Raw genomic sequence first — 23,377 nt, forward strand, 5'->3', positions numbered from 1 at the left:
ATAATAAGTTTCAAGCACTTCCTGCTCAAATCTGCCAATATCTGTAAAGATTAACTTGACATTGAAACACACCTTCTTGACAGCCAAGTAGTTCAAATCTCAAACCAACTTCTGTATTCCAGGAGATAGGTATAACACGAATAGATTCTGCGTAGATCCACGGATCAAATGCGATGACCCTCGCACAATGGGAGTTGACGTTACCAGAGAAGACCTGCATAAAATAAAAGGGCAAAGATGTTTAACATCAACTTGTCTGAAAAATAAGAAGCTCCCATTTATCTTGAAAGGGAAATGGAAAAAATGAGTAAAACATAATAATTATGTTTATTACATCTAGTTATTTATTATTTGTTGGTATGTTGACAGCACTATTCAAAGATGGTAAGCAGTCTAAATCAATTTGGGTGACAGATATATATAAATGAAATCGTAATGAGTTGTAAAATCCAGAACAGTGAAAAAACTTCCAGCCTCCACCGGGATTCAAACCCGGGCCTCCCGCTTTATATGCGGACACCCTAACCACTAGGCTATGGACGCTGATTATATATATATTTTTTGTTTTTGTGCTCACCCTTCTCCCTGTTGTTCTGTCTCTGTGAGTGATATAAGCATTTACAGCTCTCTTCGATTGAATCGTAAACTCCTCGACCCATCCAGTCTCAACACACGCTTGCAAAACGATCCCAGTGATGATGTGGAGGTCTTCAAAATCCACCTGAATCCAGGGCTCGCTATCATCGCTGCTATTCTTCCAACATGATCTGCTGTCGTAGCGGACAAACCGAGGGTGAAAACTCTCGTCTGAGTAACTAGAGGCAGATATAGCTCTATCCTGTATGCCAGGTTGCCCTCTCCTCCTGCGCCCTCGATCGTAGAAATCCTCTTTCAAACCCAGAGGCAATGGACAGTATTCTGCAGAGGTGACAATGTGGAGGTTTTCACATCGCAAGATGAGGTTGAGGCTGAACACACATTCTGTTCATCCATTGTATAGTACACAATAGTGTGCTTACAATAGTGTACAAGCAATATCAGAGTTGTAATTCAGAGGAAAAAAACTTACCAAAAAACAACAAATATTATCATGAGATATTTAGATTTCATCAATATTTTAATAAATGAAAATGTTTAATATTGGAGAAACTGGGATCTAACAACAGCTTTGCTAACTTGGCCCAGTTCCTCCTCATTGTATTAACTATACATATTCATTCACTCATTTACATATTCCTCCTTTTGTTGGATTATTCATTTGCCATCCTAACATAAAAAAAACCCAAAAAACCAAAACAAAGTTGAATGAGAAAATATTTGAATGGTTCTAAAAAGGTAGAATTTCTAATATCCTTTTCTTATGTAAATGAGCTCTCTATTTTATAGAAATATCATATTGCTTACCTGGTAGATGATCCACGAGAAAAAAGTCGCATTCTAATCAAAGAGGAATAATCAGAATGAAGTATCAAAGTATGGAAAGTCAAATATGATTAATATCAATGATTTCTGTACTTAGTACAGAACACAGACTGTTAAGTCAGTTCCTCGGACGCAATGCAGCAAATTTCGATTGAGAAAAACATCTATGGCTGTTATAATGGCCTCAAATGACATGTTTACAATGTATTCCAAAGTTTTGTCGAGGACAAATGGCTTTGAATATTACCCAAGGGTGCTCTCTTGTTGATATGAAGTTATAAGAACTCCTATTGGTCGAGTTATTTGAATTATTAAAGAATGGATTAACATTAACTTTTAAGCTTAGACTGAAGAGGCAGATTAGTCTAGGCTTAAAGGATCCTTCCAGAGATTAAAGGGTGTGAAGACTCGCGCAAAGAGAAACGTCTCATGTCGGTAATCTGACCTATTTTCAAATGAGGTGTAACAGAAGTGTTAGACCACCACCATCGATCCCAGAAAATACACACTCACAGCTTGCTACCTTTGGTAATTAGACACTAGTGTACAGTCAGTACATACTGTACAGCTGCGATCAATATCCACAGCACAGTGTACAAATGATACAAGCACAGTGTACAAACGATGGACATCTCAGGTCCAGCTTATAATAACAAGGTATCAAGTTTTACTGTCTGCACTTTGTAGTGACAAGCAGAAAACTTCACTTGCAAGCAAGGAAAGTTAACTATTTCAGAGGGCGACACATGGTTTGGGGCGAGTCTTCAATGCCTTTAACATAGTTTACAGGAGAATAACTGGATAGTTGGAAAAGCTAACAAATCATCACTTGCAGAAGATTCTTTTGTGATGGACTTTAAAATATAGAGAGTAAAATTATGCCTAAAGCCACCCTTTAAAATTAGGAAGGAGCAATTTTATCTTCTCTGTGGTGTTACGGTTTCCTTTCAGAGTGTGTAGTATAAACGAGTAGATAAATGGGTAAAAGTTTAGTCCAGTGAGAGTTCATCAGTATAAATAAGTTGTTAAGTTTAAGACAAAAAGAATATTGTACTTAAATAATATGGATGTTTATGATATATTTCAGTATGCACCACTCACCTGTAGAATGGATGTTTAGGATTACATACATAGTAGCTTTCTGTTGTCTGACATCTACAATTATACTATTATATTTGGTATAAAGGTCCAGAACACTAAACCCCTACGCTAAACTAACTACAACAGACACCCTGATGATGTACAATAATAGTGTATGAATATAAAAAAAAAAAAAAAAATAAACAATGTTTTAGACCTTGAAACTATGTACAGTAAAATTGTAAATAATTTACACTAACTAACCAATCTTGCTGTATCACCAACAGGGGCGTCGTAATCATAATACTATTGGAGATTTATAAAGCGCAGGAATATCCACCGATAACAGTGCTAATGGCGCATCAAAATATTACCCTGGTCTACGATAACCTTTCAAACATAGAGAAAATCCCTCCACATGGAGGGCCAAACTGACACTTTTATCTTACAGGTCCCCATTTATACACCTGGGTGAAGACAGGCAATGGAGATAAAGTGCCTCGCCCAAGGACACAATGTAATGATCTGGCCAGGACTCAAACCTGCAATCCTTAGATCACAAGCCCACACAACATTCTCTCGTATTCAGGACTTTAAAGAGGATGGGGTGTGACCCTGGTGTGGCTGAAGCCAAATCCCAGGTAAAGGAGGGGACTGTGAGTCCCAGATAAAATGTAACAGGTGCATGCTAAGTCATTTTAAGACTATAAATTAGATCTTTAATTAGGGCTAAACCCAACATTGTGCTAATAATTAAATTTGTATTTTGTGTGAGGTTGAAAGGGGACCTGTACACCCCACACCCCTTGGATCCACAATTATGTAGCATGTTACCGACCCTGTTTAATTAGACATCAACACCTATGATTTCGTACTGATGCAATAAATACTATCTATAGATATATATATAATAATAATAATAATAATCAGCAGCTATTTTTACGACGCTTAAGCGACCAAAAATGTGTGAGAAACCCGCAAGGGCTTATGGATTACAACTTACGGATCGGGTGGCTTTCAATTCAATATTTTCAACCAAATTTGGAATCTTTTCAATTTAGAAAGTCATTTCAGATGGGAAAGCGTAGATTGCTCTTGGATAAAAACCCACCTTACTATGACCCCGCTGGGAATCAAACCCCAAACCTTCCGATTGCTAAGCCTCATTGCTTCAAATGCCATTGCCTTTATCCACTTGACCACAACACCAGTTAAGTCTATAGATATGTTACAATCCATATATAAGGTTGTTATAATTCTTGATTTTGCTTCCTATATGATACAATAACACAGAAGTACAATAGAGTGATTAGTGATGTGAATAAAGCTGACTATACTAAACCTCAGATACAGTAACCTGGGTGTTTCATGAATTCTAATAAGGCTAATAAACGATTGAAACCATATACCTAGATGAAACTAACCACAAATGTACTGGTACCCTTCAGAAATCTTACAACAGTTAAAGAACTGGTATAGCATACAAAAATGGCTACATGCAAAACTGGCAACCAGTTAAATAAAAGACGTATTGCCGTAGTTTTTGTACAAAACAAATAAATCAATGTAAGTTTTTATGATTCTGTATTAAAAAAGTTAATGAAATTCAAAACATATTATTATAGAAAATAAGTCTGCCTATAATATTATTCACATACATAACTCTGAGGTCACTGGTTCAAATCCCATTCCAGCCAGAAATGTCTTTGCTCTTGTAAAGTTTACTTCCCATTTCCCAGTCAGCTTTCTGCTTTGTCCAAGAATTTACTTTTAAAAAATATCTTCTCTAGGGTTTATAAGGTTGACTAACTCATTCCTATTCTTGTAATATGGTATTAAACTTATACTAAATTGCCATTTTCTCATATAATTGATAATATATAAAACATATCAGTTTATTCAGATGAGCCCACCACTCATCATCAAAGAAACTACACAACTATTTGGTTTTTAGTGCTTCCATTTTGATTCTAGATTGGACTACTTTATGAACTATATGGTGATTCATGTGTGTGTGTTTCTTATAAAAACAAACAGCACAGTTGAAAGCATGAAATGGCTTTATATGAGAGCTTACAAAATTAATAAAACAACTTAAAGAGTCGTTGAGTATGGTATGAACATTCCTCATCCAAAAAAAGAGGAATATTCATATCTTGATGAGATCTAGGAATGACAATTTCAATGAACAGAGAGTTAGAAGGTAGCATTTTGTGTGTCGCATAAATTAACATATCTGTGCATTGATGTTATTGGAATATGGAGTGGTCCCACTCTGTGAGGTTCTTTAAAATCTTTCAATACAATTACAGCAAAACTTGTGGAGTCTGAAGGAGCTATTAGCTCTGGAAGACCTTGACTATGGTGTACTTAAATTTACTACCAATGGGAAAGGGGGGGGGGGGGGTGATGATCTCTAAAGTGCCTCTCATTGGGTAGTTATGAGGGTTGGGAAGCTTGAACAAAGTAAGACATGGAGAGAAGTAATATCATTTTAGGTTAAATTTTTATTCTATTTGGGTAAGCTTTACCTTCCAAAAGCTTGACCATTTCTTTTAAAAAATACAGTATTGTTCATATGGATAGATTTAAGGTCTTGCTGTCTTGGGACAGTTCTGTTCTTAATATTTGCTTGAATTTCTTGAGCTGATAAGTCTAAACCCTACTGGCTTTTTTCGCACCTTGTCTTGTTGTGACTTGCTCTTCAAATCACTTCCAACGTGGATTCAAGTTGAACTAACTTCAATGCTTTACCAGTATCTTCAATAAATTATTTGGTCAAATTTTAGTTGGATACTCTCTTTGCATTTGAATACGAATGTGAGTTTTATCCCCAAATTTATTCTCTTAAAAACAGACATATTCCTTTCACAGATCTATTAGAGCCTTATTTTCCTTTTGGAAATAACATTGCATTACTTCAATCAAGTCATTTACTATTTATATAAGTTAATAGATACACTTTGACTGTAGCTCCTGACTGGTAAGCTGTTAACTGCTTAGTTGAACGTACAGAAAGTTTTGTGCCCCAAGAAATTAACGACACTGGTACTGATTGAGTTTTCATTTGCAACAAATCTTTGTGGAGTACTGAGAATTAAGAACCAAATTATGCTAGCAATAGCTCAAGAATGCTGAAATTAGTAACATCACAGTATGCCTATTATTAATGCACATGTTGACAGCCAGTTGGGACAATATTCCAATGCTAACACCACTACATACTGTCCCCTCATATCATGCTCAAAAGCACTCGTACTGACAGTATGAACAGTTCCTAACCTTTATCTGATTCCAATGCTAACACCACTTTATACTGTCCTCTCATATCATGCTTCAAAGCACTCATACTGACAGTATGAACAGTTCCTAACCTTTTCTGCTTCTAATGCTGACACCACTCTATACTGTTCTCTCATATCATGCATCAAAGCACTCGTACTGACAGTATGAACAGTTCCTAACCTTTATCTAATTCTTATAATGCAAACACTACTCACTACTGTTTTCTCATTTCATGCTTTGAAGTGTGACGGGACAGTCTAGCGCATATACAAAATTAGTCACAGCCGGTTGTTGTAGATTACTATTTGTAATCACCGAGTACATTCTCATCATATAACATTCCCTTCACCCAGTACTACAGCCATACAGTAGCATCTATCAGACCACCTAAATGTTCTTATACTTATATATTCAAATGTTCATACTATGTCAGGGAATAACTAATCCAGTAATGTGCACATCTGGAAATGCTGTATGATATGGGTAAATTGCTATCAATCAAATAGTAGTTTTGTGCAGGAATCATAGTAATTTACAAGAGACAAAATTCAAAGTCTTCAAAACTGATACACAAAATTTGAATATGCTAATTACGCCCTGTCTAATTACTCCCTGTGTGTTTTAATTAACTTTATAGTAATTCATGCGTAAGAACTGTTGTTCATTATTGACTGTACAAAACAGTATATTTCATTGCAGAATGTAGCATTGAAAGTTATGTGCAGGATGATGTGAAATATGTTTAAATAGATTTATACTCTTAATATATATATTCTAATTACTCCCTGTGTGTTTTAATTAACTTTATAGTAATTCATGCGTAAGAACTGTTGGTCATTATTTACTGTACATGACTATGTCATTTCAAGAATGTAGCATTGAAAGTTATGTGCAGGATGATGTGAAATATGTTTGAATAGATTTATAATCTACCACCACCGTTACCTTCACCATCAGAAAAGTCAAACAACGGTTGCAAGTATAACTAATGGTATAATATGTAGTGCAGTCTTTAAAGCTAACTTCATCACAACATGCAAAACAGTTGGTAACATAAAGTGCTTTTCTCTACGGCATGTCAAACAAATTATTCCACACATACCTAAGACAGAGCGTTTCCGTTTTACGGCATTCTCCACTGAACTCGGGAGAAAAAGTTAGAAAAAAGCAAAAAAAGGAACAAAAACAAAAACAACATGAAAAACAGTAATATTAATTTAATTCAAATTGTGACCTCTTATCATTTTTAGTCAAAGTTTGTTTTCTTCACTTGTCAATGGATATATATTTGACCGCTTCTGTTTAGAAAAGAACTGGCATCTGTATACTTAAAGAAAAGTAGAGTAGTTACCCGTTTCAGTCCTAATAAAGACATCTATTTCCTCGTGAAACTCCAGCAGGTCTCCTTCGACAGAGGTAGGAGCCACGCTGGACCACATGCAACTCAAAGAAGAAAAATATTCTGTACCTTCATATCTGTAACTATGAATTACCAAAGAAAGAAGACAAGAATTTATTTCAAGATGTAGATAGCGAAATTGTTTTTTCCTCCCTCCCCCAGCCACCCCCCCTCCCAAGAACCCCTTACACAAATATCTTAAAACAGCAAAATTAATTTTTAATGCTTCATGAAGATGAAATTCATAATGAGAGATGCTGGAAATGAAAATAATAAATAAATCATAATTTTATGCATCTTTCAAAAAAGCAGAGGTGTTACAGTACATGCATCCACAAAGTAATTGATTCTTATCGGTTAGAACAGTTGTCTGTTTAGAAACCAAGTGTGTATGACAAGGGTTTTCTATAAGGTGTCTAAGAGGGCCAGATAGACAATTGGTAGGAGGCAAAAGGCTAAAGAGAACCAAAATCTCAATTTATCCGAAAATGCACAATGTAAGAGCTGACTAGGCTGGAAGGGTGAGCAAGTCATGGGCTTTTAAGGGCCTGAATACCTCATGAGTCTAACAATGGGGCTGATTATTAATTTCAAAAAAAAAATTTAATGATGAAATTGTAGCTGACCGATATTATTCACATCGACAACTCATAACATCAGATTAAAACCCACACTGAACTGATATTACCATCAGTGGTACCTAAATACATGCTTAGATCTTGAACTTGATGCCCAATGCCCATGAATTTCATACCATTGGTATTCTGGCACTTTGTTGATCTCCAGTCACAAGTGATTTCACCTTGGAACAAAGCTGCCTTACAACGATAACCGTGTCAACGACTGTACGATTAAATTACGAGACTTAATTACACATACATTCCCTAAAGAATCATTTATAGGGTAGCTGCTGCTGTCCTCATGCTCAACTTTCAGTATATATCTAACATTAGAAAATTGCATCAAAGTAAAAACGCTGCGGTGCCCACAAGCAAGGACCATTGGTATCTTTGGTGGATACCAGACTGTAATAAGCTGGGGAATGGCAGAGGGAGGGTCTAAGGAGAGAAGTTCCAATGTTTTGAGAAGAAAAAAAAAGTTGGCATGATGAGGTTTCGATCAAAAGAAGCACTTAATATATTAAGGGTTGAAAAGTGAATATTTAATGCACTGAGAAAGAAAAAGAAGAATAGAAAAGAAAATTGAAACATTCCATGAATTATATTATCCAAGACAAACTCTTGGCTATCACTGCAATCTAACTTTGAAGAGAAATCTTAAAGAAAGTAGCACCAATTGTATGTCAAGAACCCAACAGATATGGCGCTATTAACTCATTCAATTTTGGATGCAGGCTAATTGCCGACTGATTACGAATTAGCTAGTTCTGAGTCGTGTCAATTTGAGTTGGGATAACTCAACTGATACAAGTTCTGACTGGCAGTTTGCAATTTTGCCACGACTACCACTGCTCAGTCTGAAGAAATGTAAGTAATTCAAGGAAAAATACATCTTCAGGTGGTGGTGATTTTGTATTGGTAGTTAATAACAGAAAAAACTTGTTCAGTCTGAAGGGATCTGCTGTACGACGATAGGTCTGGGTGACTATTGAAAATTGGGTCCTGACAGCCGACAGTTCGGGTAGTGTTCGGCTGGCTAAGTCACGATAGTAATTTTCTTACTACTATGGCAATTGCTGGCTGGCATATTTGTTTTTGGAAGTTAGGATTAATATCTGACAATATTATGTAACTTAGCAGGGATGGGTCTTGACAAAGTAGGAATGAGAGGGTATGGCTAAACTGATGAGCTGTTACATTGTTTGTAAATAGTTTAGGCCAGCTGTTTAATCATACAACTTCTCAAGATAATTAACCAACAATGAATACATACATGAATGAACGACAAGTAAAACTCATGTCAAAGAGACAGTAGGACGCACAGTCTTCTTCAGTGAATCTATCCAAGTAAAGATTCTGCAGGTCACTATGCTCAAATGAGCTTATGTCAAAGGTGACTTTAGGAAGGCGATGAAACTTGCCCAAGTCTTGCGACAAACCTGAAAGTGAGAAAAAAATTGTTAACTTTTATTATACGGGAGTATGGATTGCTTGAAAGAAGAAGAACTATAAAAATTTTACGTGAAGTACTGAAGGATAGTGTCACGAACGACTTTATTCATTGTACGTGTATTCAGTATATGCTGGTCAGGGTGATAAGTAGGTCACTAGTCGTGACTGACAACTTGTGCGTTTTTTCTGGAAGCTACGAGAAATGATGGCGCTATTCGGTATTAGCGAGTACAAATTTCCAGAACATACGGGAAGTAATTTTTAGCAGGTAACCGGATATCGTCGACCAATGAACGTTGAACTATCAGTCGTATCTTCGAGACATGGATGATTCTCGATGTTTTTCCGTCAGGATTCCTGGAAAAGAACTTTCGAGAGATTAAACCCGGCTATATATAAGCAGAGATATTTTCGGTGATGAGGAGTTTAGTTCAGAGTTTTCCGATCTATTGTGAAAAGAAATTCATCTGAGATAAAAGATTAATCGAGGGGACGGACGGAGGAACCGGTGGACTGTTTGTTTATTAGAATGGTGCGTCGTTTAACCGGGACAGGCGTGACTTCGGCAGAGTTTTTCGGAGTTCACCCAGGAGGAAGCCATCCTTGGGATACAAACGTTGAGTCGAATTGGACCAGCGGGGAACGGTTTTGCTCCTGACCAAGTCACGAGATACCAGCCTACGAGGGAGAATCCCGACATCGTTGTTGGTGACGCAAGGAGGTCAGAACAGCTACGAAAGGAACCGAGAGCCGGCACGCGCCGCGTAAGATAAGTTAAGTAATCTTTTAAAAATTTAACGGCCGTATTATATTGTAAAATCTGTCTGTAATATTCCAAATTTCTAGTACCAATAATCCTTGTACAAATCAGTAGAAATCGTATCATTGTAAATATATCGATTTTGTTAACTTTCAGAAACCTCTCAGTAGTCTTTTGGTCCTCTGAGTTTACTTCCCTGAATCTATCTAAAATTTTATTTTTATCGGCTTTGAAGGCCAAAGGAAAAACCAGGGGTCGCAACAGAGGGGGCGCTAGAGGGTGCCATTTTGTATTATTCCACGGAAGTTGTGACAGATAGTATCATCAGCATATAGACATACACTGATACATATAGACATACACTGATAGACATACACTGGTACTACAATAAATGATCTATGCAGGGTCCTTGTGTCCTACTGATTTGCTATTTGAGTTTGTCTTTGTTCTGTCTCTCATCTGTTCCACAGCCGATTCTTTTCAACTGTTTGATTTTGGTCAGAGACAACTAAATTGTTGTCGGACAAAAAACTACTTTTGCTATTGTCTGAAGAAGAACTGGATCCGTTTTTGGACAGTAAAAGTAAAAGTAAGACATACCTTCGGCTACATATTATTCTTATTGGACAACCAACTTTGATGTCCAGACAACTAAAAAGGTAGATAGGTTCAACCCTTCCCCCCACCCCAGCAAAGAAATGGCTCTATAGGTATGGCCAACAAGTAATGGCTGGCTGGACAACTTAGTTGGTAAAGCGCTGGACTCGAAACCCAGAGGTTATAGGTTGAAATCCTCTTCTAGCCATAATTTTTCTTTGCTCTCTAGGGCCTCAGACCCTGGGGGATATACCAGCAGAGTTATTTTTTTACACGTCATGGGTTCAACTGCACGGTAGTGCACCATCTTTGTATGAACAAACCACACAATGAACTCGGCACTGCAAAGACAAGCTTAAATTAAAATCAGTGAATGTTGCAATTCTAATCTAGATCTTTCATAAATTTCTTTTGCAATTACTGGTTGTCTGACAAAACCCACCCTTACAGAATGGCTTAGCTTGTTAAATAATACTATGTCGAAGAAAGTTCACTAGTAATGGAAATTTCACCCTGGGTAATACTTGGAGACTATGAACACAAAGAGATGCCTGAAAGTACGCCGCGTCTGCGGAAAAGGTTGTTTTCATGTTTGGTAACGTCCGCAGAAAATTGTTTCTTGTTTTTTTATCAATATGGCTTTGTCTGCACGAAAGCTTTCTTGGTTTTTGGAATTCGACTGCGTCTGCAGAAAAGTTTATCTTTTGCATAATATGGTCAACACACACAGGTTCAAGCAACATACTGTTTCATTCTAAAGACGTAAGAACTTTGGTACAACATTCACTACCTTTATTACGTACTGTACCAAATTAGCTCAAATTTTTGGAGATCATTTTGTCAAAATAATTTACAATTTTGTTGGATACTTTCAATCACTGTTTGCTTGGATGGATGATAATCAATAACAGTCACAGAAGTGTCTAGATGATGAATGGCCTTGAATCAAATTAAATTGTTACTGCCTTTTGTTTTAGCAAATTATTTGGCAATATTTGAGTACTGTAGAAATTTTGAAATTGTCTTTAATAGTTTTATCAATATTCTTTGATACTTGTACAATGTGTAGAATGTTTGTGACAAATGCAACTGTACGCTAGCAGAGAATGAATTTAAATACAAGAGATTTGCTTCAAAGCATTGCATGCAGTGGTTATATATATACTGGATTCCAAACCTAATATGCAGATTTCAATCAAATATAATTGTGTTTGTGGAATGAAGAGTCAAAATAACTTTGGCAGGATTTTGTCAACAACAAGAGTTTTGTTTGTCCACTGTTGCTATGTTAATGACCTGTGCACTTACCAATCGCCTAGATAAAGTTGGGTGTGCAGCTGTCACGCAAATATTTGATGAAAAACAGTTGGTGTTTGGTATAAATGGATAATCTAACTGAATGAGTGATGTAAATATCGTCTTTTCTTGTCCACAAGCATTATCAAATAAAAATCAAGACCAACCAAACTTATATGACTAAGTTGCTAACTATCTAAGTAAATTGCAGTAGCTTGCTTTGGTTTCATATTTTTACTACTTCAATGGAAAAAAACATATCCAATACTTCAGACTTACTTCTTACTATCATGATTCTTTAACGAAATCAGCAGATATCTATCTTCATAAACTCAGAGATATCAGTTTGTGTGCACACAGATTGACTGTGTTTTAACTTAGTTCTTGAGAATAACAAAGTAACAAACCATGATGAGATATGCAACTCTTGTTCCTTTTGTAATCGTGTGTGTGTGCTGTTTTCTTTCTTGTAGCCTAAATTTGTAAACTGCACTGTTTTTTGCCAAAAAAAACTATACCGTCGTTTGCTAGGAACGCAGTAAAAAAATATTTGAATACTAGTTGATAGGTACTTTGTCAAGAAACATCCAACCTTCGATAGTGTTTCTAACTATTGTGTGCCATTTAAAATTCCCTATAAAACAAATAAATACAATACACAAGATATGATTTCACAGGAAGTTATTAAAGAATGTGTTCTTCTACTCACAAATATCAATTTGGCAGAATCCTTGCTGCATATCGTTGTTCCCATCTTGATAGAAACACCAAGGTTTTTCACTGCCAGTGGGGTTTCTACAATAATTGTTTGAGAGATCTAATTGGAGAGACAAGGAAGACAACAAAAGAGTGGTTTTGAGAAAAACAACAACATTTTTGTACTGACAAATCTGGAGATAAATCTAACGTCTACACAATTATTGGTCCTTTTTTAATTATTAGATCTACTTTGGTATATATACTGAAACATAAAACTTGTAAATCACTGAAATGTAACTCAAAAACTCTACTGCTGTAATCATTGAACACAAATTAATAGTACTGAGAGATTCATGCATTTAGACAAAGAATAGCTGAGTTACAGGAATTCTGGATAGAAACCTTAACAAACAAATATCGAAAAGGGAACAAAATACTACGCTGGACACACAAAGGTAGGCATTTGATTTGACTGTCTGTAAACATCTGGTCTTACCTATACTCAGATAAACTTTTTGTTGTTGTTGTTGCATAGGTTGGGGTGGGGTGGGGTTGGGGATGGGGCCAGGAAGACGAGGAACATTGCAGCAGTCCTTTAGTCAGTATTACCTGCATCAGAATATATCTGCACATCCAACACATCAGGGGGCACATCACTCCAGTCAATACAAACATAGCCATTATCTGTGTGATGTCCTATGTCCCTGTAGTCCTCCCCTGATCCGTTGTAACAACCTGATCGTACTGTATAAAAAGAAAAAAGATAAAGAAAAATATTACATTTATACACTATCAATTCTAATTTTTTGTTAGTTTGAGGGATGTAAAAATGATACCTTATGTTCAAAATTACTGTGCGGACACTGCAATAGTATATATACCAAATACCATGCAAGTACACTGAAGCAAGCAAAACTCTGCAATATTTACCAATTTCATCACAGGGCTTAATAGGAAGATCAAAGAAGAAAACAAATTTATTCACCAAGTTTTTCCTGTAATTCCATATAATCTTTGCAAGTCAACACAAAGTGCTTACAGCTTGGTACAGTCTGGTCCACTCAGTAGAACTACTGTATGCTAAATTGTGTACATTATAAAAGTACATTTAAAATGGAGTTTGGTCAACAAAATTTCCAAATACACTGCAAGCTACCTTAAACAATATTTCTTGACCAAAGGAAGGTTAATATAAGCAAGTACTCTTTTCTCCTTTCAAAATTCTATAGCAAAGACACTTGCCATACTAGTATTAAAGGCAGTCACAATTTGTCCCAAATTTTGGAAGTAAAAGTAAAATTTGAAAATTGCGGACCATTATTTGACTTTCTAGCAACTTGGGAACAATACCGATGATTTTTCATCACAGATGAAAACACTTTAGAATACTAAATATTTCAACTATGTAGCACAACTTTTTGAATTGGAATGGACTATAGTCAAGCTAACAGCTACATATAGTTGCATGGATTATATTATCAAACAGGGGCAGGAAATAGATAAAAAATACTCAACAGATATATTTTTTAATGTTCTCCATTAGCAGTTAACAGAATTTAGCCACTTACTGTTACAAACAGGTATCTGACATCTGATCCACTCCTGGTTTGACTCACTCCAACATCCCGGCCATTGTATGAAATAATCTGGTAGACTTCTACAGAGTTTACCTGATAGACCTGTAAACCATATCAAACATTTATATTTAGCTATAATGGTACGTTATATAATGTTCATGATCATTTCTCAAACAGTTAATGTGTTGTTTATCTGTGGCATGTACATTCTTGGGGAACAAGCAATATAGGCAAACCCCTTTGAATTTGCATTGATATAGTACTGTAGTAGGCTACTTTAAATCTTACACTTATCATGGCCAGGTCTGACACCATGGCTACAACTCAGGGTAAAAGTACAACTGATATCATAAAGCATATATCCGAGTTTGCAGACCTATTTACTGAAAGTAACTTTACAATCATCATACATACAAGTTGTTTTAGGAGGATTTTCCAGTGATGCACATCAAAGGTGCAGGTTCTTGCATGTACTGTAAACCCTCCCATTTGTTCTGATATAGATTTTACCAATACTACTAGTACTCTTGGCCAGCATATCTGGCAAATGGTGCAGTATGTGTGGGACTCTGTGACTTGACTTATAAATTAAACTGAACATGCATCGACGATATACTGACATAGTTAACCACTGTATGGTTGTAGCCAGGCTGTTTAGGCTATAGGGCCTAGGCCATCTTCGGATGCCATTACATTTGGACTTTCACTAATTAATTAATGTTAGTTCAGTTGTGCCTTTGATACCTCAATTTTGTTACCAACTTGATCCACCCACATACCCCTGTGCAAAAAAAGCCATATTAACATTGTGCATATAGGCTAGGCCTATCTATGCTGTATGAAACACGCTCACATGTGTTTGCCTAGGCCTCGAACAGTAAGGTTAGCTTAGGCACATGCCTTACAAATACATAATGCTCCAATTATTACGCACCTCGATCACTATATGGTCCATCCTCCCAAGGGGTACACCTGTCGTCGGTTTGGTTTCCGGTGTAAATAAAATCATACACACAGTCTCGGTAACCAACTGCAAGAAAAGATTGCTCGTTTAGTGGTTTGAGAACATCACCGGCATTGCATTCAGAGATTTTAACTACCAGTACCACCTAGCCGATCGTCCATCAAGCTTTCAACTTGCGGACGTTGACAGAAAACAGCCGATGCGAGCACACACGTTCAGCCGGATTATACACGTTGTACAGTTGTTATTCTGCCGATTCGAAGTAAGCTTTCTCATTCATAGGGTACGGATTGTAAAGTCAGGCCCGTTGCTGGAATGTTTGACCGGACTATGGAATGAATATGCTTTATAATGCTTGGACCATAGAAATCCTACAAGTGGCTATGGCTTGGACACAGGTAACAAACTGTTACGGCCGTTGGCCTGCCGTTTGAAATGCGAGTTGAAAAAAGAAAACAAGAGACTGAAACATCCGTTTTGCCAAGGAGTATGAATTAAAACGTTCTCTGGTTCTTGATAATATGTCAATAGGCCATTCAGGGGCGAAGCGAGACTTCGGTTCTTAGGGGGAAGGGGACGTACGCATTTCCGGGGGGGGGGGGATGCATGACCTATTTTCTAATCTAAATGACAATTTATGTGGGGCCTGACATGTATTTATATGGGCGCTAGGTCACTTTCAGCTCCCACTGCGTGGCTTTACCCACTGAGCCATTTTATGCGACTTTCACCACAATTTTACCACATATGTTCCCTCATAAACTATAGTCAATTGCCGAGTTCAGCTTTGAAATAATTACCGATTAGAAAGTATAGCCATGGCCTAACAGCTGAGTCATCTATAGATGTTCACTAAAGATTTAATAAAATAAATATACAGTGAATCGACGGTCATGATACATCAATTAACGCGATGAACTCGACGATTCAGTATCCTTTATGCCATATATAGGCCTATGAGATAAGAATAATACTTACGTGCAGGGCTTTCATCAGAGCCATCCGGGCAGTCCGGATAACCATTCAGTTTACCAGATGCATGAATGCAACTTCCGTCATCACACTGAAAATATATCTCGTCACAAAATGCTGAGAAATGAAAGAAATCTAGTTAAAGCAATAATATGAGTTCTATTTGGTGAATCCCAGGCAGGCGGAGCTGTGGAGAAAGGAGGGGTCACTCATCCCCAGTTTTGTGAAAGTAGTTGAGAAGTAAGTTTTTTCTTCTTCTATTCTGATATATGAAAAATTAAGCGTCCGTTTGATGGAACATTTAGAGCAAGGAAAGGGCCCCTTTTAAACAGAAAAGTTGTTGAACATTCGACTATGTGGAATTTGTAGCACAAAATGCACAGAGGGGCCATTTTGAGGTGTAATTTTGCGGTTTGCTTCCTCAATTCGAAGGTCACACATGTTCCACTGTTCTTCGGAGTTTGGGCCCACGCACCACGACTCAGCTTCATTGGACCCACACCCTCCTTAAAGTCGTGAAAACTTCAACTTCAATCATGAGAATGCTAAAATTGCAGTGGCCTATTGTAGTCCTACTATGTCATAAATAGTTGTGTATGCCGGCATTTTATCACACATCACCCATAACAACATTAATGCCATATGTACGTAATATTTCTGCACTCCAGAACATGTACTGGTGTATTAAACTAATTAAGCCAAACGTGTAGCAACCATCTTCTAATTGGTATACTAGTCATTTAATTACATAAAAATAAAATAAAACTGTTAGCAAACTGCTTATCCACTAGAGAGCATGTGTAAGAGAATGTGTAAAAGTAAGTTGGCCTGACATTCGATCCTAGCAGGATCTTTATTCAGAGGCAGGATCTTCTTCAGAGGCAGGATCTTCTTCAGAGGCTATTTATACATGTTAGACTGTATGCCAGGTGACCTACATGCTCATGCGCGTTGTCGTGTATATGGTGCGTTATTAGTATGATGCATATATATTGCATGATATTGAATTTGGTGCCGCGGCTGTCTGTTTGTTTTTTCCACGCTTTATTAGCCACCAAAATAAACATGGGCTTCACATTGGAGATATATGGGTTAAACTAACCAGGACATAAATCAGCATTGTAAAGAAACTGGGTCAGTCTAGTGGACGCTACGAATAACTTCACGTTGATGCAAGAGATTGATGTCCATTCAGATAAATGATATTTGTTCACCATTACAGTACATTGAAAAGCTCCTTGGTGAGTTCAAGGCCTGCATTCGGTATGCCTTTTCAGTTGAGGGACTGCCACCCTTCAATTACTTCACCTGAGTGGGATAGGCTGTAGGGTCCATCATGCAGGGGCGACGGAATAGGGTGCATTCTTGAGGGGCACACACACCGAGGGGCAGTGGGTCATATAATTTTGGAATGGAACCACACCTGCATTCTGTACAATAAATTACAATGTTCGAATGTTTTCCCCTCTTTTTTTTGGGGGGGGGGGGGAGGGGGAGCACATATACATGCTTTTCTACTCTAAATTTTTTAAAAGACAGCTAGGGTAGGCTACTTTTTGAATTTCAATTAGTATTGTTTTGTTTTTTGCAATAAATGGGCACTTTTTAAGTAACAAAAGTATTCGTAAGCAAATGGAAAAACATGTTCGTTTTATTACCACTAAAAGGGGCATTTATAATTTATGATTCTAAAATATTATTATTATTATTATAAGGTTGAGTTTTTGAAAATATTTTTGTGTTATCGTTATTATCTTTTTGTCCGTGAATAATTCCCAACTATAAACTAATGCCGTGAACCGTAACGAATTTTGCTCGAATTCCAGTTAACCGAAACCAACCTGGTATTATACACTGACGTCATGTCATAACCAGTATTGACGCACATGAGGCTTGACTTATACCTGAGTTCACGGCCTTGTACTCGGGTGTTGTGATTTTGAAACCTGACGACCTCGCCATATTATATTTTTATATTTGTTATTGCATAGTGCCCACCACTCTTTTTATAGATTTATTAGAGATCTGTATACTTTTCGCTGTTCATTTTGTCAATAACACAACAGGTTTAACATAAATTTGATAGAAGAGATAGAAGGAATAATATGTAAAACTCATTAAGTAATTTATCTGTTTTTCGTAGTACCATTTTTCTTTGTATATTTATATCATTCAACATCTAAGTGCAAATTGTACTTATAATAAAAGGAAAAGGGAGTCTGGAATACTTTTAGTTCCTTTTCATATGAAGATATTATATTTAGCATACACGTTGATAGGATGGAGCTAGCAAGTTCCTAAACGTTTAACCACGTGCATAGCAATTTATTCTATAGTACAATAACAGAACTGTTCAAAAAAAAGTTAATAAAACAGTGTAACCTTTCCAACAACGCGCACCCATTAGCAGTCATGTAAACTTTGCAGTCAATTTACCAGCTGCGGACGAAAGACTTGCAAATTCTGGGGTCTGGGGTGGGATCCAGGGGCCATGCCCATGGTAGCCAGCACAAATTAGGTAGAGATCGGAGACTGGAAAATATGGCCCACATGCATCAGTATCACACCTTACATAACCAAGAGTTCAAGAACTTAATCGTGCTATGCGTCCTATAGCTTTGCACTCCCTGGAGCCCTGCCTCGTACCCATTGGAGCCCTGCCTCGCACCCCTTGGAGCCCTGCCTTGCACCCCTAGCAGTGCATGCAAGTAATATTGAATTAAGGAAACTCCAGTCAGCACATACATTACTAGTTTGGTAATTTTAGTCCTTCAACTAATATTTCAAAAATGATTTTATTATGTTCGTGTTTGAATATACTTATGAATCAAATGAAGAACTATATAATTAAAAAAAAAACAAAAAAACAATCCAGATGCCACTTACCATTTCTAACCAAATTTATCCCCAGAGTAATCTTCAGATCTTTTGTTGCGGTTTCGAACTTGACCCAAAATGCATTGCGCAAAAATACTTTTTTCAGCGAAAATTGGTACCCCCGAGCCTCATGATGACCGGTTCTCCTGAAGACAATGCTCGAGTTATTAGAGAAATCATCGCCATCTCCGAGAGTTATAAAATTAATTCCTTGATCCAAACCATCTAAATATTCAATTGTGACTTCTATTAAATGATCCGGAGACGGGTTGTGAAAAATGCCTAATAAATTAGAAGAAAGGGTAAAAAGAAGAGGAGCAGAAGAAATCACTTTAATTTCAAGAATATAAATGCATTGCATAATAACCTTGTTTGCCTTTTTTTCATGTGCGACTTTATGGTTCAAATCTTTGATGTCGAATATCCAGTAGTAAAACCGTATCGTACCAATTTCCCCATGGCAAAGATGTCCAGGCTTTCCCTTAATATACCTAAACAAATTTGAATCATACAAAGCAACACTTTAAAGAAACTTAATTAATGTTTGGAAGGAAAGTGACTTCATTAAATTAACAATCATACATACTTTCCTCATGTTACGTTTTGTAGATTATAAAATAATGAATCCGGTTTTTGTCATCGAGTAATACTGACAGAGATTGAAGGATGGAGTAGTTGGGGAGGGTAGAGGGGGGGGGGGGGTTGGGGGCGGACGGGAGGACAAGGAATAACTAGGTCTAACTTTTCGCCAAAACCCACCAAACTGTGATAAAAGTATCGCTCCGCTAAAGGTAAGGAATGGGAGGTAATTGTGAAGATAAAGATCGATAACGTAATAACAATGTATTCAACCTAATCTTAAATTGAAACTGTATTAAACGATTGGCTGTAACTTGTGTCGTTTTGAAAAATTAATGAAATATTTTATAGAATAATGCTCATTCTTATTAAGAGACTGTGATTTCTAGTTACAAAAAAAATGGCTTTTCCTGATTCAGCGAGTTATTAATCTTTTAGTAATATGGACGACATATGGTTAATGTAATGTATAATTTCATTAAATATGATATAATATAACGTAATGGAACGTAATCAAGTGTAATAATGTATAGGATGTGTAATGATGTAACAAAAAACAAGGTAATTTAAATTAATTGAATGTCATATATTGTATTTCAAGGTAGTTTAATGTAATTTTATTCAATATGTATGCAAAGTATAAAGTAGTTTAACGTAACTTACAATGTTACGTAACTGAAAGGTAACGTAATTGTTATGTAATGCATACTGGCGAATGTAATGCATAATGTGATTATAATGTTATGCATTATGTAATGTATAATGCGATGTTTAATATTATGGAACTAAATATGAGGTTATTTAGCGTAACGTAATGAAATACAAAATGTAATGTAATGCATAACGTGACTGTTATGTTATGCATTATGTAATGCATAATGTGATGAACAATGTTATGTAACCAAACGTGAGATCATTTAATGTTACGTAATGAAATAAAAAATGTAATGTTTTGTACGATGTCATGTGTAGTATAGCGTAATGTAATGTACTGGTTTTTTTATTTCATTTAAAAGCCCTGAAGGTATCAGACTTATGAATGTATGCTTAATCCTTCCTTAAGATTTAACAATATATTGTGATATATTAATCATTATAGTATCGTTCACTTTACCTGTCCAGTTGCATTGGAATGTCCTATTGACCTCTGAGGCCAAAGGGGCAACGGGACGCTCAAAGTAGATAGTATCCACCGTTAAGAAGTGATTCACGGACAATGTAATGTCTTCAAAAGTTTCCAAACAGAGAGGAATGACATTAAAACTCTCACTTTCAGGGCTAATCGTTTGCAACACAACTGTTAAAGAATACAGAGAAATTGAACTTTTAAAGCAAAGTCACATATATAATGATAAGTTAAAATTTATTACAGCCTGCTCCTAATGTCCAAAAGATGCATTGCCTAATAATATGACAGGCTACATATAACATAGAAAAAGGTAGAAATGAGGAAATGAAAGAGAATGGCAGGGACTAATTATTGTTAAATGCCTAAAGGTAAAAAGTCCCTTTAATGACGATGAGTGTGGAAGGCCACACCCCCCCCCCCATCCCTGCGCACGCAACTCTTTATAAAGCGACCAGTGGTTTCATTTTAATCCATGCTGTATGGACAAACGGATTTGTTTACGTGCGATATAGTAAGTGCCGTTGTCAGGTCAACTGTAAACTTAAGTGGTCACAATCAAAGGAAACACATAGTTTTTAAGTGATATTTAAATGGGTACTTGGCCTTTGTCTTGTACGTGAACTATACCCATGATATAGTGATTGTCATGACCATGATTTTAATGATCTACTGGTAGGCCTACACAACCATATCCTTCTGCACAAGAGTATGAACTAATAGAAAATGAAGGCTGATATATTCCATTATTACTTCCTCTTGTCGAAATATTGACCTTCCTTGTCTTAGTCTATATATCATGAGTGACCGGTATACACACGCACACACACCCACACACACACACACATATATATATATATATATATATATATATATATATATATATATAATATATAATGATTATTTATTTTTTCTGTGTTCCACATTTCATCTGATCTCCTTGGTCCTATTTGACCCCAGGTTCAGAAGCTGTTGCACGGCCTCTGTTTGCAACCTGGAAAACGCGTGACTGCAGTTACCCATTGATCTTAAAAATAATAATAATACCAATAAATGAATAAATAAACAAAATCAGGGTAATGTCTACTTACGAGATGGTCGACTCACGCCTTCATCCTGAGTCACCACTTTTGAACATGTAAACAAAACTAAAATTGTCCACACTATCGATCTAGTCCGTATATACTCCCACATGGTGATATTTGCTCTACAACAGATACTTTCTCTTGTCACAAATTGATTTCACTTTCCGTTTAGAATAAATAAGAAACTGGTAGATTAAGATATTTCTTACTTTATCAAGAATATCGAAATCGCTGTTAATTGTCCACAGTATATGCAGTAGTAGTACCTCTTAGTACCTCTGTAACCTCAATGTGTGTAAGTAAGTATAGGTGCTTCTAAACAACCTGTCGGACGGACACTACTTTTACTATTGCCAGTATTAAATCTGAGGCTGAAAATATCCATACATTGTAACTGCAGTGTATACGGTCTTACGGATGACTAAACACATTCAGTCACTAAGAACGCGGCGTGACGATCTAGTCCGCAGCCTATAAAAGTTCTCTTCTGAATAGAGAGTTATAGCTGAAGTTAGTCCTCTAATCCGATATTAAAATAACACTATTGATGACTCCGTTACAATAGACAAAATCAAAAAGGATATGTAACTATTTTGATACCAAACTATGACAAAAGTGGTACCATACTTTTGATTACATTTTCAAGGGGATATGGCGAGGGACTGGGTGTGGGGGGGGGGGCGAGTGGCGTATGGTGATAGAAGGGGAGTGGAAAGGGAACGAGGAGGCTCGATGGGATCATCAAACCAATATGGGGAACTGTAATTGTCAATAGTATAATACGTTATTACCTATTGGCGGAGGTGGAGAGTGGTAGGATTGGTTAAGCTGGAACCCCAGGATACGGTTGCTGATTAAATCTTTCGTAATACGAACTCCTTTGACATGGAACTGAAACTGAAATCATAATGAATTGTTTTTAGTTTACTATAGTTATTTAGCGATATGTTTTAATATTGCAATTTCATAGTTCATGTTTGACTATATTACAATGCCACTGTATTTTAAGGCAATCTTAATCAAATCAAACAAACAGTGATGTTATACCTACCGTGCCCACCGTGCCGATCCCAACACAAATATAGGTAACATTTCATTTTTTTTTTCACTTTTAAGCATGATATAAACATTGTAAAAGCTTAGGGTAAAGACATACAGACGTGGTATCAGCTAAAATCACTTGAATTGTGTTTAACAGTGTTGGAGAGGGAGGTAGTGTGGGGGGGGGGGGTGTTATGGAGAGGGGTAAAAGCGAGGATAAGAGGTAGCAAAATAAGGATATCCACACCACTGGAGAGGAGAGGGTGGAACACTGAGAAACGAAAAGAGGGGATCTATGATGGGTTGAAGGGTTTAGTGTGGAGGTAACGGGGAATACCGCAGCGTATTTCAGAGTGGAGGGCGCAACAATGAGATAAGGGAACAACGTCATCGTTACTGCTCCCAGATTAAGCATGCCTGAGCTTGCTAAAAAGTTTACAAAAGTAATCTGCTAGATTATTCCCAGAAATATATCGAGAGCGTTTAATTGAGAATTCAAAGTTGAAGAATACATTAAAGGCTCCATTAGTGCATTCCGTGTCACGT

At 36.7% G+C, this 23,377-nt stretch overlaps 1 protein-coding gene across 2 annotated transcripts in view; it reads right to left on the reverse strand.

Moving 5' to 3' along the window:
- Positions 1–22,684, reverse strand: part of LOC139963225 (uncharacterized) — a 58,244-nt gene extending 35,560 nt beyond the window's left edge. The window contains exons 1-13 of one of the 2 annotated variants that reach the window (XM_071963808.1): positions 22,582–22,684; positions 20,694–20,876; positions 19,010–19,282; positions 16,130–16,240; positions 15,122–15,217; positions 14,179–14,289; positions 13,220–13,354; positions 12,621–12,728; positions 9,080–9,245; positions 7,139–7,269; positions 1,405–1,437; positions 578–918; positions 73–214 (exon numbers count right to left, since the gene is read on the reverse strand). In XM_071963808.1, coding sequence (XP_071819909.1) covers positions 73–214; positions 578–918; positions 1,405–1,437; positions 7,139–7,269; positions 9,080–9,245; positions 12,621–12,651 — 844 coding nt within the window. In that variant the 5' untranslated portion in view covers positions 12,652–12,728; positions 13,220–13,354; positions 14,179–14,289; ... (3 more) ...; positions 20,694–20,876; positions 22,582–22,684. Of the gene's footprint in view, positions 1–72; positions 215–577; positions 919–1,404; positions 1,438–7,138; positions 7,270–9,079; positions 9,246–12,620; positions 12,729–13,219; positions 13,355–14,178; positions 14,290–15,121; positions 15,218–16,129; positions 16,241–19,009; positions 19,283–20,693; positions 20,877–21,796; positions 22,149–22,581 lie in introns of those variants that run through there. The other variant, XM_071963807.1, reaches the window with a different exon arrangement.
- Positions 22,685–23,377: the final 693 nt, after the last annotated feature.

The sequence above is a fragment of the Apostichopus japonicus genome, chromosome 21 (assembly GCF_037975245.1).
Source record: "Apostichopus japonicus isolate 1M-3 chromosome 21, ASM3797524v1, whole genome shotgun sequence".
NCBI lineage: Eukaryota > Metazoa > Echinodermata > Holothuroidea > Aspidochirotida > Stichopodidae > Apostichopus > Apostichopus japonicus.